The sequence below is a fragment of the Strix aluco genome, chromosome 12 (genome assembly GCF_031877795.1).
Source record: "Strix aluco isolate bStrAlu1 chromosome 12, bStrAlu1.hap1, whole genome shotgun sequence".
In the NCBI taxonomy this organism is placed as follows: Eukaryota; Metazoa; Chordata; class Aves; order Strigiformes; family Strigidae; genus Strix; species Strix aluco.
The window spans coordinates 13,820,359-13,837,020 of NC_133942.1; the positions used below are offsets into that span (position 1 = coordinate 13,820,359).

Sequence of the window (16,662 nt, forward strand, 5' to 3'; positions counted from 1 at the left end):
CTTCCCTTTGTGTTTGTGATGCGTATCTGCTATTTCTTGTCATGAGTCTCTAACAATTCTGAAACTGGGCCTGCCTTTGTTATGTGTGCACAGCACTTACACAGACAAGCCACCAGGCTATGACTGGTAGCTACAATCATAGAGTTAAACAAACAACAGTAAACCAAGCAGTAACTACTCATTACACTTCTGTGTGGGAGAAGAGACAAAAAATTGTCTCTGAATTACAGTTCCTTGGAATATTCCCTGCACCCATAGACGGGACAGAAAGCTCAAAGCTCAGCTCAACATTGTCAAAAGCACTGTCCTGTTTTCCCCTTCAGGAGACAGAGAGATGGAGAATCCAGGGGGAATTCAATGGTTCAGGCAGTTGTTAAAGCAGGACTATACATAGGACACAGACCAGTTCAGTGTCCTGTCCTTACCCAGGCATAATTCCCATTGATTGCAATAGATTTGTTTGCATCAGGGGTTGTACTTTCATCCTTTGTGTCAAGGATGCAAGGCCAAACATTTTAAAAGTCCCCAACTTTATCAATAATGTAATAATTAACTCTCTTGGGGTTTGCCAAGTCTCACAGCCCTACATACTATTTAGCTGTACTAAATATCCTGGCATTTTTCCTGTATCTGACAATTAGTCTCTTGGCAGTCTTACTGGATTTTAATGCATACAAGTACTGTGACTGTTTATTTTAATACATGGAAGACCCTGAAGATCATCGTAAAACTCCGGCTTCTGAAGTGGACCTTATACTTGTTGAAACATTTAAGGGCTGAGAGAGATGTTTGTGTTCCTTTAGATTAATATAGCAAATGCTGCCTCCATTTGATCACACAGCTGCTGTTAGTTAGGAAGAACCAACCATGAGGTTCTGGTGGCTGGCAGGCAGCAACATGGGAGAACATTGCTGCCCCTAATTTTTGGTGGAAGCTGTGTATGGAAAATCTCTCTCTAACTGGTGAGTTAGAATCTCTCTAACTTGGCCAGTTATGGCAAAGGTGGTGATGATGTTATTCATTTTCAAATGACAAAACAGGCAAAACTTTTCAGAAACTTAAGTAAGAATATGGCACCTTACCCTCAACTGACATTCAGTGGAGACAAAGAAAAGTTTATTTCTCAAAGAGTACTGGAGCTAAAGCATAAAGAAAGCAATTCAAATATTTTTGAGGGCCTATCAGTCCATTCTGACACTACCCCTAAGAAGTAATCAATAAAGTGATTAACATAAAAATACTATTTTTAGGGTGTTTTTTTCACCTCCCCTTATCTTCTGCATGCCAGTTTTTCTGAGGATCTGACTTGGTTTGCCATAGACTTCCTTCCCTGTATTTTGTCAGGAGTTTTCTTTCGCAAAGTTAAGAAATTACTGAAGAGATATGAGAATATCAGAACAGAGCAGGAAGTTTTTAGAGGTCATTTAGGATGCAGCATAGACCTTAAAGAAGAACCACAGCACTGGGGCAGCACAGCAGCTGTGGTCGTGTATTCTGGCCCACTTCTGCCCTGTTCCTTACAGCTTGGAGTTTCTTCTCTGCATTTTTAGTGGCCCAGAGAGACTTTCCTGAAAACTGTGTTGTTGGCTGCTCAGTCCCCAGAGAAACACTAGAGTTAACAATTGATGTTTGAAACAAGTATAACTGAAAATTGAAGAGAGAGATCAAGTATTCTGGGGAAAGAAACTGAAATTATAAGTAAAAGCACTCAGCTTGTAAATGTTGAGAATTTAAGTATAAAGGGTCTCTCCAGGGTTTGAATGAAAAGCTGGTAATTCAGTACACAGAGAGAGAAAAAAATTTTTTTTCATGCTATATTTTTAACTCTTGGTGGTTGGAATGGTTTGGGAAGTGAGACATGAGTGGGCTGTAAACGAGCAAGTGAGATGGGATTGCTAGACAGTATTCATTTTATTTCACACCATGGATAGTCTTTCTTTGACATCAGGAATTTTACTTGCTGATTTTGAGGCTTGAGACTGCACATAATCTATTGAATATACCATCATGTTGGAAGGAGAGAATTCTCTCTGGATTTATACAAGTGCAAATCCACTTGGATTTTATTTCTGCTGGATGAGCTGAGACTTTTATCCTTTCCTAGGGTAGGCTTATTAACAGCAGCTCAGCTCCCTTAGGAGCTTGGTTGCCTGTGGGATATGCAAGGGGAGGCATTAAGTTGAATGGGAGGAAATTCTAGGGTTCTTACGTTCTTCCTTGGATCTGCCATCTTCAAAGCCTGGTTCTTTTACTACTTGTAATATTTCTTTCCTCCTGCTTCCTCCCACCCAGTGCAGATTCTCCCAGCAGCACAACAAATTATACAAACTGTGTCCTGTGAGATTTTACTGTCCCATGGGTTTTTCACCAAGATGTTGGCTAACAGCATATATTGTTGAACTAGTCAACAAAATGTGTCTTCCGGCATACTACGATGTTGGGCTTTTTCCACTTCTGTGTCTTTGTGGCTGTGGGAGTTAGTGGGTGGCTGCTTTAGGGCCTCATTAACAATTTACTGGTTTAATTCTATACATCTTTCTCATTTGCAATATTAAATTCTCCAAGCACTCTCAGTAAGTAGGGAGAGAAGTTGAATTTAGCATTCACAATGCTTCTCAGAAGCACTTTTGAAGGACTAGATCTCTGTGCTCAGAAAAGCAGCAATCTTCCCTTACGTGACAGAACATTTGTCACTGGCAACACACCCTGTCTGCTCCCAGATCCCATTCTCCAGGCTCTGCATCATGGTGCCATGTTAATACAACGCATTCTGCTAATCACTTTTTTCTTCATTGCCTCTGGGTTTTAGGAAGCAACTATAATTATTATTTTTGTCTTTTTCTTTCTGTTGTGGATTTTAAACACGGGAGTGTGTAAGAAAATGGAGAAGAAAAAAATCTTTTCTCTACTACAAAATGGTAATAATATATCAAACAATGTCAAAAGCAAAAGCTGATGAGATCAGGGCCTTAAAAAAGGTGCTGATGGGGTGAACTTTACTCATTAGATGTATAAGCAGCAGGAAATGTTGGTCTGACATTTGATCCTCCAGAGAGGGATGTTTTGGAGTCCCTTAGTACATATTAATGCAAAAAGTATGCCTAAAGATTCTCTTGGCTCCGGGGGGATGCATCACAGAGTATTGCTTTCTCATCATTTGTTGATAGAAATCCTGTTCCTTTTGAGACGTGAAGAGAGAAAGTATTTATTATCAAGATAAATGGATACTTACATTTTCAGATATATAGTGTTGTGTATTACTCAAGTCCAGAGACACCAGTTTTTTAACACTGTAATCTGAAAGTTCTTGAACTGAGGCCAACCTGTCTATTTTACAGCCAAGAAGCCACCTATCACTGGTTGGGAAAGGCTTGAAGTATCTCTTTTATGATTACATTGAAGAGCAGCCTCTCCACTTTGGGGTTGTTGATACTGCTGAACTTCCCAAACTGTTGAGCAAAAACCCCGAGGAGTGAAAGCAGCCATTATGTTCCTGTTTTATGTTTCGTATAAGTTGTGTCTTAATATGTGCCTTGTTTAAAACTCAGAACCCCTGGGGCTTGGTTAGGGAAATAAGACTTCTGGGAGATTAAACCAAAATAATAATAGGGACAGAAAAACACTGTTTCTATCAAACACTGTGCACTGTGCATGGCACTGGCAGCAGAACCACTTGCTACAGTTGCCAAACATTTTCCATTATGGGACCCCATCTTCAGATCACAGCACTGCCAGACTTGTTTTGGCTGAAGTTAGTCAGCTGGATGCCAGCCTCAGATTTTATGTTTGCTCACATAAAAAAACATTCATACAACTTCTAAGAAAGTCTATGGAAATCCTTGTAAGGCCTTGATACTTGGCAGGGGACATTATGTGATACTTGGGGGAAAACTACCTGAGTTTGGCAGGTAAATTCTCCAAAGACACAACCCATGGTAAACATTCTCTGCCTTGGGGCTGAGGAGCTGGAACAAGTCTTGCCCAGCAATTGCTCTTCCTTACGAGCAGTGTCAGAGTGCACAACCAAGAATGACAGTCTGTCTTTTCTTCACTTTCGTTCGGAGATGGTTAAGCAGGGAGGGGAAGGAGGAAACAACTCAGAAATGGGGATTTGGGTCTGGATGAAGGAGAGGACTAAAAGGGAGTCTGCAATAAGGATTTGGGGTAGTCTGGAATAAGTAGGCAGGAAAGCAGGGGGCTGGGAGCATAAAATGGGAGAAGGAGGTAGCCACCAAGATGCGGAATTGAGACAGGTCAAGGACTGAGATATGGCTCCAAGGTTGGCGATAAGGGGCTGGGAGGATGTTGGATGATGCATCCAGCCAGTGTTCAGGGATTAGGCAGATATTCCACTGCAAACTCATGTCTTCTGGCCAAAAAGCTGCTGCGCTGCTGATGTGGAGAGTCAGATTGCTTCTGTTGTCACTGGTGGCTTTCGACAAATATCCCAACCTCTTGTTCCCATCCTGCCTCCTGCACGGCCTGGACAAAGCACTGGCAGATGCCATTCTGTACTGCTTGAAGAGATGAGTGTGGGGGCTTGATGAGAGTAGGGGCAATGGAGTAGGTAGGATCTGAAGAGTGGTAAAGGACTTCTCCAGAAGTTGTATTTTGGTTGTCTTCATGGTTGGATGAAGGGGGGCTGTCTGAACCGGGGAGATCATCATAGACTGTCACAACTAGCAGAACTTCATCTTCCCAGTGCAGCCTTTCCAACAATCCCCTTCTTCCCAAATGTTCACTTTGTGACACCCAGGGTAGGTCCAACAACTTTTCTGACTCTCTATTTCACAAAAAAACCCACCAGCACATAGGCAGCTTTGTAGCCTTCTTTGGTTGCCTTTAACCGCTCCCAAGCCTTCCTGCGTCTATTCAAGGAGCAGTGAATATGCTGCCACCCCAGCTGCAATTTATGGGGGAGATCCAAAGAAGAGAATTATCAGTGACTGTACAGTGGCGAGAAAAATCCTTTCTGAAGATAGGGTAGACAGGCATTTACTCTGTTAGCAGAATTTTGAGACTGTCTTTAGTCCATCTTAAACAGAAAAAATACTGCCACTACACTTAGATCTAGTTTTAGCAAGAAGGACAATAAAAATCCAAGCTGCATATAGAAATTTATTGCATTATGAATGTTGACTGAAATACTGCTCTTTCTGCAACCTTGCCAGGGGCTGGTGTGTGCACAGCCATGTCCTCCTGGAACGTTTGGAATTAACTGCAGCCAGGACTGTCCATGCCACAACGGAGGACACTGTGATCCCGTGACAGGAAAATGCATCTGTTCAGCTGGCTATATAGGAGACAGGTAAAAATCGAAACCCCAAAGCCTTTAGTTTTAACCATGGATTGGCAATATTTATAGCCTTTCTAGGACAATCTTACTCTCTGAAAAATGGTGTTATGTTTCTATTGCTCCAGTTACGTTCATCCTTCTGAAACAGTTCAAGCATTATAAATGTGGCAATGTTATTACTTTTTATTGGCAATGCTCTCCATTTACAGGTTTTTTTTAATACAACTTTTAAAATTTAATGGATTAAATTTAATTTAGATATTTACAGTGATAAATTTAATAGGGAGCATTACATGTTTACAAGATATGTAAATGAACTATATTTATACAAATTAATATCCTCAAGAGTAAGCAATGCAGCAACGTTTCCTTCAGCCCCTCTGTGCTGCTGCAGCACTTATCCATCTCAGACACCAACAAAAAGCGATAAATCCTCAAAATTTATAAACAAGAGCCTTCACCCATAAATCGATCAGAGAAGATGATAATATTGTTTTACAAAGGTGTCATGGATTCAGCAAAATGACTACACAGCAAAGTCAAGGTGGGATTGTAACGCACTCTGGCTTAGCCCTCCAGCTAATCCTGCCAGCAGGGCTAACAAAGGTGGGGAAGCTGCAGCTAAACAAGCTTTCATACGCAGTTTTCACTAGGGCTTGGACTGTGTCACTAGGTCCAGAGACCGTGGGCACAGCTCCCTAGTGTATGCCATACTAAAGCCCTTTCTCCTACATCTTACCTTTTTTTATTAGCTAGAACAAGCCAGAATCAGTATACAGACATATGCTACAATAATACTTTTATGCAGCAAAGCTCTCTGGAATTTCTCATTTCTTGCTTCATTGTCTAATCAGCAGGTCTTTATAGCACACAAACAGACCAACCTTCAGCACTGTGCTGGGGTTCAGAAAGCTGTGCTCATTCCCATTAAATATGGAAGTTTCCATTTTATCAACAGTGGTAATTGGAGGGGTCTCTGGAGATTATATCAGGATTTGCATGTGGTTGAATATGGTGGAAATACTAATTATTTCAAATGAATTTAGTGGAGAAGACATCAGCATGTCTCTTTTCCCCCATCCTCCATCTGGAGACAGTGATTTCAGCCATAGGGTACCATATAATTATTGTTGCTAACCAAAGCTTTCTCTTTCTCTCCTTTTGGAGACAATTTCACTAAAGAAAGCAACTGTGCAGCCTGGACACTTATACTGGTGACCACACTTCAATCCCAACCTGTCCCCGGAGTGGCCGTGCTCCGGAAGGCTGACAGAGTCCCTCTGTCTCTAGGTCTCCTCGTTTGGTTGTTGCAGACTTAGATTGATTTCTGGCTGTAGGTGAATCAACAGTGTCAGAGCTGTCGGGAGCTCCCCACCAGCAGCCTGAAGCTGAGCCAGCTCCTTTGCTCAGCTGCCAACACAGCCCCCAGCCGCGAGGGAGACATGCAGCAGAAGAGCTGGCTCTGCCACAGGCATGTGACACAGGGAAAGAACAGTAATGGAGTTGCCGAACGGCAGCACTTACACACTCCAGCAGTAACAGTAGAGAAAGGACCGTTGGGGTTGAGGAAAGGAGATGGTGAGTAGAAAGCAGAAGACCTAGTTCTGCCTGCTGTCAAAATCAGAGGGTTTTGCTGCTGATTGTCCTCAGAGAGGGGCTGGAGAGGGCAGATCGGGGAGAGACTGAGCAGAGGAGGCACTATGGGACAGACCTCACAGGAGTTCCCAAGGATTGTCCTTGAGCAAAGGGAGTGGGGGCTCTTCAGATCTGTACTTGGAAAAAAAGTGGGAGAGATTTGGACTCCAAAGAGAGGTGTTGCTTGAGAAGACAGAAGCAGGGAGGAGAAAATAAGGCATGATCGGTTGGAAGAGATGGAAAAGAAGCCAAGGGAAGTCACACTGTGGACCTGCACCAGAGCAAACCTCCTAGGAATGGCTCACCTGGCCCATCCTGGGGCAGGGAAGTGAAAGACAGACACTGAAGGGAGGGGCAGAAGAGCAGAAATGCAGGTGTGTGGAAGGATGAATGAAAACAGGAGAAAGTTAGGTAAAGTGGCAGTTCGGAAAGATTTTCTAGCAGCAGGGAAAAACTGTATTAGCCTGGAAATTCCCACCTTTCAAACAGGTACTCAGAAGGTTAAAACATGTTTATCTATCAGCCTTTAATCAGCCTTCAATAAGGGAAGTGAAACCTTAGGCCCATTATATTTGATTGGAGTTCTGCCTCTCACTTGGGCTAGGACAGCACATGGCTGGTAATGGTTTGCTCTGGACAGGCACATGTACCTTTGCCTTGCTGTTAACTGCAGGTAGCTAATGGTAGATTGCCCATTGATTTCAGTGAGGGCAGGAGCAGGCACAAGGTCTTTAAAAAGTCTAAATTGCTTTCCTTAGTTATGTGTTCATACAGCGTGGACAATGGAACAGATCAGTCAGCACCATTTTAGCTTGTTTTACTTTCTGGATCACATATAACTGTTGCAGTGTTGCAGTATAGTTACAAGTGTGGCAGGAGAATGCTGCTGCACAACAGTGTTTTCTTTAAAATTTTATAAGGCACTAAAAAAATTTCTTAATAATAACAGATATTGTGAATAACAATAAAAATATAAACACACTTTATCTGCTATCATCTTTTTTAATTGTCAGTAAGTATTATGTAATACTACAGTTCATCGTCTTGTGCAGAAGATAATAACAGATAAATATCTGTGGAGGTGAAATGGTTGTAAAGGTCTATGTAAGTGTAATTGCCACACTTTGTTCCCTACCTGTTTTCCATGAAGTAACACTACACTAAGTATCTAGAAAATTGGCAAGCACTATTAATAACTTCAGGAAGCTTTGTGCTCTGCTAAAATGACTGGATATGTCATGTAAATGTATGTTTTGCAAGCTGGAAAGGAATAATAGCAGAAGCACAGTTAGAAGCTGAGGATAGGGTGTCTAAGAATTCAGTGGCTGACAGGAAAAGCGAACATACTGGTTTAGCTTTGTTTTCCATATTGCCATTAAATCTAAAGATTGAATCTTAAAAGAATAAATACCACATTTGTTATAACAATATGAGCAGACTTACTCTCTTGTTGCTGTATTTGTACCTGTGTCTTTTATCAACAGAATGGCAATCTCCAGGTTAGTGTATTTCGGGTGCCTTTCAATATTTGTCTGTGCTACATAAATGTGATCACTGTTTCAAAACAAACAAACAGAAAAGCCTAAAAAACTTTACAGCATTATTCCATGAAAAAAATTTATCTGGAAAAAATGTGTATGTTCTAAGTTCATCTGTTAAGCAGGCTGTCTTATGTTTAATATTTTGTGAAATTGCTTCCATTAATTCTACAGGTGACAGCCGTATTATCCTATCCCAACCCAAATAATTATAGTACATATTAAAGTTCAGTGGATATTATAATACGAATCTCCCCAGATAGGCAGAAAGCAATGTAAATTAAACAAGAAACATAACTAGGGCTTAGCAGCTCATTTTGTAATTTAATTGAACAATGTATCTGGTTGTTAATGGTGCTATGGACACATTAGATTGATATGTTGCAAAGGAAAGATGTTTAAGTAGAAAGCTAATTCCTGCTGTGATTATTCCTATGTTCCAGAGGAGTCATTATTAGTATTCTTTGTATAAAATTCATTAGCGGTAGCTGCTTGATCTCCAAATAAATAAGTTGGTTAAATTGTTAGTAGAAAAAGGCTAATTATGTAAATGGATTAGGTCGTCAATATTTCATTTCCAGATGCTTTTCTCCCTGCTAGGTAATGCTTCATCTTCTATAAATATAGAATGATACAGTGCACTATTGACTAAGTATTCATCTCGTTGAGTACAGTGCTCTCCTGCTAACTAGTAGAGCTGTACACAGCAATGGAGACATAAGACATCTTAATATGTTCTTCATTGCATTTCATTTGCTTTAAGTGTTTCAGTCCTAATGTTACCCATTCTTTGCTTGTTATTTCCCTGAGAGTAGCAGGGCTAACAGCCAGTACAGCTGGCGATTCTCTGGGCTCTTTCCCTTCCTGTTTGTCACAGGCTACTCTCTCTTTGGGTCTCGTATGAACTTCTGAACTTGGATTGTGTAACTAGCAACGGTGTTGATGCTTGCTGCAATTAAATCACCAGCTAGGCCTTTTGCTTTGTTCATTTATTTTTACTAAAATGTGATAATCTGAAGTGGCAAAAGTAATGCTCTTCTTATATACTGACTGGGTTCATTGCAGTTTTGCCTGGCTTGCATCACACATTAATCTTTTATTACTGATCATTATATTAACTCTCACCTGCCAGCTGTGAAATGACCTGCCGAAAGACATTTAACAATTGCCTCTACCCACTGAGTTTACAGTATACACTTTAATCAATGCTCAGGATTAAATTAATGCTGATAGGCAATTTCCAATATCTGGCATCCATGTGATAAGGGAATTGGGCTTTTCTGGGCTTCTTTTTCTTTTTTTATTAACTGAAAAGGCATATCTGTATTTCACGGTAGATCATGTAAACTGTAGTACTGACTCACTGCAGAATTTTGAAACCACTGAATTATGTCAAGCACAGAATCAGTTGCTTTCTTTAGGATCTTAGCTGAGCTTTTCAAAGTAAGAAATATTATGAACACTTAAACTGGTTGTGTAGGACAATGAAACAGAATTTTTGGCAGATTTCATAATGTATCCAGTAGGGAAATATTTTAAACAGTGCATGGAAGGTGCAATTTAAAACAATCTGTGTATAGTGTTTGCAGGTTCCATTTTTATGTGTATCAAATATTAAAAATGTTGGCAATTTTGGAGAAGATACTACACTAAGGAGCATGAAAGTGGTTTGTCTTGAGATTTTATACTATTGAGCATCCCTGGAGTAAGAGATGAAAAGCAAATTTGAGCTTTAGTTACTCAGAAGTACACACAAAAGACAAAGGGCTGTATTTTCTCCTAGTTGGTATAAAGCTGGTGCAATGACAGCGTAAAGGGAAAGTAAAACTCTGTGTTTCTGGAGAACACTTTACTCGATATTGCTTAATAGACCACGTTCCCTTTCAATCCTCATTATCACTAAGAGGACCATATGCTTTTAAAGAAGGTGCACAATCCTTCTGTAATAAAGGGAAAGCAAACAGATGAGGGTTTTTTTATAAAGTATCTTATTCTGTATCAGTTTCTTATGGTTGATGGGTGGAATTGTCAAGGTTCAGGAAACAAGAATGCACTTTGTTAACTACAGTAATATGAACTAATGCGAATTTTGCAGGATATAATTGGACAGAGATTAATGCACTTTCAATTAACAGCAATTTACATGCCCTAAATATCACTTCTGACTCAATGATACCATCAGTTCACAGTATATTACTTAAATAAATGATCAATGATTTTATAATTAATCCATTAACAAAAACATTCCCATGTAAAACTCATAAGCAGACTAGACTATAGGATGGTCACACTCGAAGAGTTGAGGTCAACAGCTCGATGTCCAAGTGGAGAGCAGTGATGAGTGATATTTGTCAGGGGTCGGGGTTGGGACCAGCACTGTTTAACATCTTTGTTGGCGACACGGACAGTGGGATCGAGTGCACCCTCAGCAAGTTCCCCATCAACACTGAGGTGTGCGGTGCAGCTGAGATGCTGGAGGGAAGGGATCCATCCAGAGGGACCTGGACAGGCTGGAGAGGGGGGACGTGCAAACCTCACGAATGTCGACAAGGCCAAGTACAAGGTCCCGCCCATGGGTCAGGGCAATCCCCAGCACAAATCCAGGCTGGGCGAGGAGTGGCTGGAGAGCAGCCCTGCAGAGAAGGACTTGGGGGTGTTGGTGGATGGAAAACTGACTGTGAGCCAGCAACATGCACTCACAGCCCAGAAAGCCAACTGTGTGCTGGGCTACAGCAAGAGCAGTGTGGCCAGCAGGGCGAGGGAGGGGATTCTCCCCCTCTGCTCTGCTCTCATGAGACCCCCCTGCAGTGCTGGGTCCAGCTCTGGGGGCACCAACATCAGAAGGACATGGACCTGCTCGAGTAGAGCCAGAGGAGGCCACAAAGATGCTCGGGGGGCTGGAGCACCTCCCCTGTGAGGACAGGCTGAGAGAGTTGGGGGGGTTCAGCTGGAGAAGAGAAGGCTCCAGGGAGACCTTAGAGCATCCTCCCAGGACTTAAAGGGGCTACAGGAAAGGTGGGGAGGGACTCTTGATCAGGGGTGTAGGGATAGGAAGAGGGGTAATGGTTTTAAATTGACAGAGGGCAGATCTAGATGAGATCTAAGGAAGAAATTCTTCCCTGTGAAGGTGGTGAGGCCCTGGCACAGGTTGCCCAGAGAAGCTGTGGCTGCCCCCTCCCTGGAAGGGTTCAAGGCCAGGTTGGACGGGGCTTTGAGCAACCTGGGCTAGTGGAAGGTGCCATGAAACTGTGATGATCTTTGAGGTCCCTTCCAGCCCAAACCATTCTATGATTCTATGATTCTAGTATTTGATTGGATCCTGTCTCACGTATTTCATTGCAGGTGTCAGGAAGAGTGTCCTATTGGGACTTACGGCTTTCAGTGCACGCAAAGGTGTGACTGCCAAAATGGTGCAACGTGTTACCATGTAAATGGAGCGTGTATGTGTGACCCTGGATTTAAAGGGATTTATTGCCAAGAAAGAATGTGTCCAGAAGGGTTTTATGGCCTCAAATGCAACAAGAGATGTCCTTGCAATATTACCAACACTCTCAGGTAGGTACATCATATTACATACATGTGCAGGGGCTGGTCAAATAAAAACATTGGGAAAAAAGTCAATTAACTACACCTACTCCCTTTTTCTCTGTAGCTTTAATTAAGAACACAGACAGTTCCTCTGGATTGCAACCTTTGATTTAAATGAACCTCAGGTTTGGAACCAGAAGCCTCAGTCCAGCCAGCTACTAAGCATGTATCTGTTAACTATTTAAACAGTTCTGCTAAAATCCGCAACAATCTGACATATGGCCTTATCCTGTAACTGCAGTCTTTCAGGCATAAGAACTATCAAATGATGACCATATGTATGTATAATAACCCACTGAAGCTTAAAAGATATAGATATATTTACTCAAATCCATCATTTTGGCTCTTTTTATGATGGGTTTTCTTGTTAAATCTATAGACAGCAAGGGGACTTTCAAAATGAAACCTAATTTGCTTCAGTTTATGTCTCGTGGCAAATTACCTTGTTGAAAACACTTGAGGCAGATGTATAAATAGACTGAAATCAATATCCCCAAGTCAGTCTATGGAACTCTAATGGAGCTGACATTGTCAAAATAGACATCTTTTCTCTTCTCTTCTCATGTGTGCCTATTTTTACTCTTCATTCAGTATGTGCATGTGTGAAATATTCAAGAAAATAAATATCAGGGAAGGATACCTAAAATGGAATAAGCCTCACATAAAAGGTCAGGTTTCAATGTTTTATTTCCTTTTGCATTTTTTAGGATCTGATTCTTGAGGTTCTTGTTACTAAGAATCAGATCCACAAACAGACTTGAGCACCTAACATGGGATAGGTTGAATTTACTTTCTCTTTGCAGGCTTGAACAAGTTTTCCAAACCCTAAAAAAAGGAAGAATTGAAGAATCTTCCCTGTTATCCTATTTGTTACCTTTTGTAACTCCTTGCTTTGTTTGCTGACTGCCAGAATTGCTATTTAGAAGTTCCTCACTCCCTCACACACAGTAAAGGGAGCCTGGAGAGCAAAAACACCCTGTCCTGTTCTGATGGACTAGAGTGCCCACATTTCCTTACCATGCCTGCAAGATGCTGAGCCCTTCAGTTCCCACTTGATTTCCTCCTTTTTCTGCCCATTACTGTTAAGCATTCCTAGCCAATTCAGGATTGTGTAGGCTTCAGAGGGAGGTGGGGATAATTGATGCCCAAGCAAATATGCCCTTGATACGGACATTCTTCAATTTTAAACCAGACAGGTAGGGACCTGACTGTCTTGCTGATGATGACAATCCTACCTTGCAATCTTGCAGCCTGCTAAAATATAAACACTCTCCTCAATTATGTATGCAAGCAATACCACCTAATTTGTGTGCGTGTGCACACACACACACACACACACACACACACACAAACACTTCAGGCAAATCTGTTTGTGTGCTTGAGATAGACTCTATTTGTCTCAGTCTTGGAAATAAACAGGTGATCTTTCTTGTGAATTCAAGTTCAACTGTGAGTGGTGAGGCTTTGCTTAACTGAAAGTCAGAGCTCACAATGGATTATTTAAAAGCCTTGTAGGTCTGATGATACGAGTCCTCTACAGAAAGATAGCTCTAGCTCTGTCGGGTTTGGCAGCAAGGATCCGAAGAGTTCAACACCTCAAAGGTAGTTCTGTACAACAGGCTTCTATCACTTCTAATTATTTTGTATATCATAAAATCATTGCAAAAAATAATATATCTAAGACACAAGCTGAGCATTATACACAAAAGGTTAATGTTGTGTTGTACTGAGGGTAGGGGATGTCTCAAGAACGATTGCAGAGTGAGCTAAGGTATAAATTCCTGCACGTCACACTACCCTGCAGTACCTGCCAGTGTGCACAACTTCAACTGCAGTAAATACAAGGTAAACTGCTCCTCAGTGAAAGCTGTTCTTCATGTGTAAGGGAGGGTGAGAACATGCTCTTGGACAGCAGCTGACACAGTGTGTCTTCACCCCCTCTCCTCGCCTGTGGAAACCCATTTGTGTGCACATTTCCCCATAAAGGTGTAAATAGAGTGGAAGGACTGCAGGCCACGGGCAAGGCTGAGCCTGGCTGCTGTTTCTCAGCTAAGTGCTCAATTCATTAAGAGTCTTTTAAGTGGGGAAAGATGGTGGGTTTGAGGGTGCAGGAGTTCTCCCTGGGTTACTCAAAGAACTACCTGGGAGGTGCTCTGGAGTTTTGCCAGAAGATCCTTCCTGAAAGAACAGACTAGCACCATCCAGCTGTGAAGAAAGATGAGGTCTCAAGTTTGAGAGAGCTCAGAAAGGTGGAGGATTGAATCCTCCCACAGTTCTTTTCTGGACATGTGGTCATTCTTACACACCGTGTACCTGACCTGTGCCTGGTTGCTGTCTGACAGATACATTTTATACCTTCCCTCCCATCACTGCTCCGTCAGCTTCGCTTGCAGCATCCTCTGCTCAGATGGTATCTCCGTTTCTTTAATAAATGAATCTAGTCTCTCCATTGATAAAATCTCCCTTTTTCCTACATCTTATCACTGCTGTTATGGAACAAAGAGATATCACCAAGCTGTAGATCTGTAAATGTTCTTTCATTCATCCATGGTATTTCAGCTTTCCACTTTTCAATGAGCTCCTCAGAGCACTGTCGATTTCTGAGCCCAGGAGTGTCAGAGTTGATGGAAAATGACCTTCTCCAAAGGCACTCCATATTCGGAACAAATCTTTTTACTGATTTTTTAACCAGTCCCGTACAGCATACTTCTCTTCCCACCCACCTCCTCCCATTCCTCCTCTCAATTTTTATCATTACTGGAACTGTGGTCTTCCAAAGTGATTCATTTACTGACAGCCATCTATTTTCCCCAGAAGCAGTTTAAACTGTTTGCTACTTGTTGCAATAGCTAAGTGTGTAGAATAACTATAGAAACACTTGAAAGAAGGTGAGGGACGCTTCTGTCAGTGGTTTTGACTCATTTGATCTCATTATTGGAGAGCTGGCTGGAATGGAAAGCTCTGGGAGCTTTGAGGAGCAAGTTGGGGAGGAACATTAAGAAATACATAATCAGCTTTTCTATCTTCGTAGATCTATCTATTTTAATGTCTGAATAAACCAGTGTGATCATCTAGTCTAACCTCCTAACGGCTGAAGAACATCATCCAATAATTTCTGCATCAAAGCACGCTGAAAGGCACTTTGTACAGGACTTTTGAACAACCCCAGAATTAGGTAATTTAGAATGCACTGGTGGCTTGGACTGTCCTTCCACAGGGAAGGATACACCTGTAAAAAATTCCCCTATGTGAAAAGCCCATGTTGAGACAGCCTACAATAGTCAGAAAGGCATAATCCCAGCTTGCTCTTCTGAAAAGCAGAAAGGGAAATGAATAGCTGGAATAGTCTCAGCCACCCACCCCTCTTGAACACCAGTGTGGAGCCATATGCCTTTAGTAATGTCTTGCCCGGGTCAGAGACATGAGAGGGGAAGGAAAACACAGTGACCTCTTAAGCCTTGACAGTTTCCTGCTGTGACAAAGTCAAATGAAATGGATAGATCTCCAGACACTCTAATTATTGCCTCAATGCTGAGAAGTTTGGAAGGACCAAACCCCATGGACCTTTCATAAAGTTTTGCCTTGACCAAAGTCAATAATGTGCTTGAATGAGGCTGGATTTGAAGACGTGCTGGACTGAAGTAGTGGCCCTACAGTCTCATTGTGGCAACTTCTTTAAAAGCAGGAGGGCATTTTACTAAGGGAGGCTGAATGTAGTATGGACACCAAAAGACAGAAAATACTGTTAAATAAAGATTAGGGCTGTTGTTAATTAAGATGAGATGACTGGTGCTAGTGTATAAACATAAAGTCAGGAAATTCACTGGGAATAAGTTGTTTCGACTGAAAGATGTGTAGAGAACAAATTCAGAATTTGGAACAGACTGTGCTGTCTAAAGTATTTATTTTCCCAATTTGCCTTGTTACCTGGTTTCCTCAGATTTCCTCAAAATTAGATGCTTAAAAAATTTAAAGGTCAAAAATCACTTTCTGTTTTTTCAGTTCAGCTAGTAAATTTAAAAAAAAATAAATCTTTTATTGCTGTAAATGTGACTTGAAAGCCAGGGACTGTACAATAGCTTCCAAACTGCAGCAAGAGCCATGGAACAATTTCCTTCTGATGCCGTGTTGTGCGCTGTGGACAGCTTCCAGTTTCCACCTCTACTTGGCCTAGAGCCAGAGGAACACTTGGCTGCTTGCATTCACTCTAGGTTTTCTACACTATTCTTTCCTGTTATGCAAGAGATTTGAAGAAATAAAAGTTGTTAAGATTCAATGCAAAATACTAATGAATAACACTGCCAAACACTTTCAATAGTGTAAGGTTCCCTTCCTGCTCACAGCAAGTGATTGGAAAGCAGATGTTAGTGGGTTTGCCTTCTGGGATCCTTTTGGAGGCCTCACATTCTTTTACCCATCCATTCAGTGATCCTTCTCTAGAGGAATTGTGTTTCTTAATTTCAGTTTATCGATGGCATAGAGAAGTACCTTACATATGCTGTAACCTGTGCTGGCAAAATGTTACATGGACTCATGATCTTGGAAGGTACATTCAGAACAAGAAGGCAGGAATTATACAAGTAATTCACATTGCTAGATGTATTT

At 41.5% G+C, this 16,662-nt stretch overlaps 1 protein-coding gene across 9 annotated transcripts in view; it reads left to right on the forward strand.

Moving 5' to 3' along the window:
- The window catches only part of MEGF11 (multiple EGF like domains 11), a 306,379-nt gene that overhangs the window by 203,894 nt on the left and 85,823 nt on the right, over window positions 1-16,662 (forward strand). For all 9 annotated transcript variants that reach the window (XR_012624787.1, XM_074836840.1, XM_074836839.1 and 6 more), the window contains 2 exons: window positions 5,172-5,308; window positions 11,812-12,024. Coding sequence is in view for 8 of the 9 variants with exons in the window: in XM_074836840.1 (XP_074692941.1) it covers window positions 5,172-5,308; window positions 11,812-12,024 (350 nt within the window). In the remaining variant the exon portion in view is untranslated. The remainder of the gene's footprint in view (window positions 1-5,171; window positions 5,309-11,811; window positions 12,025-16,662) is intronic.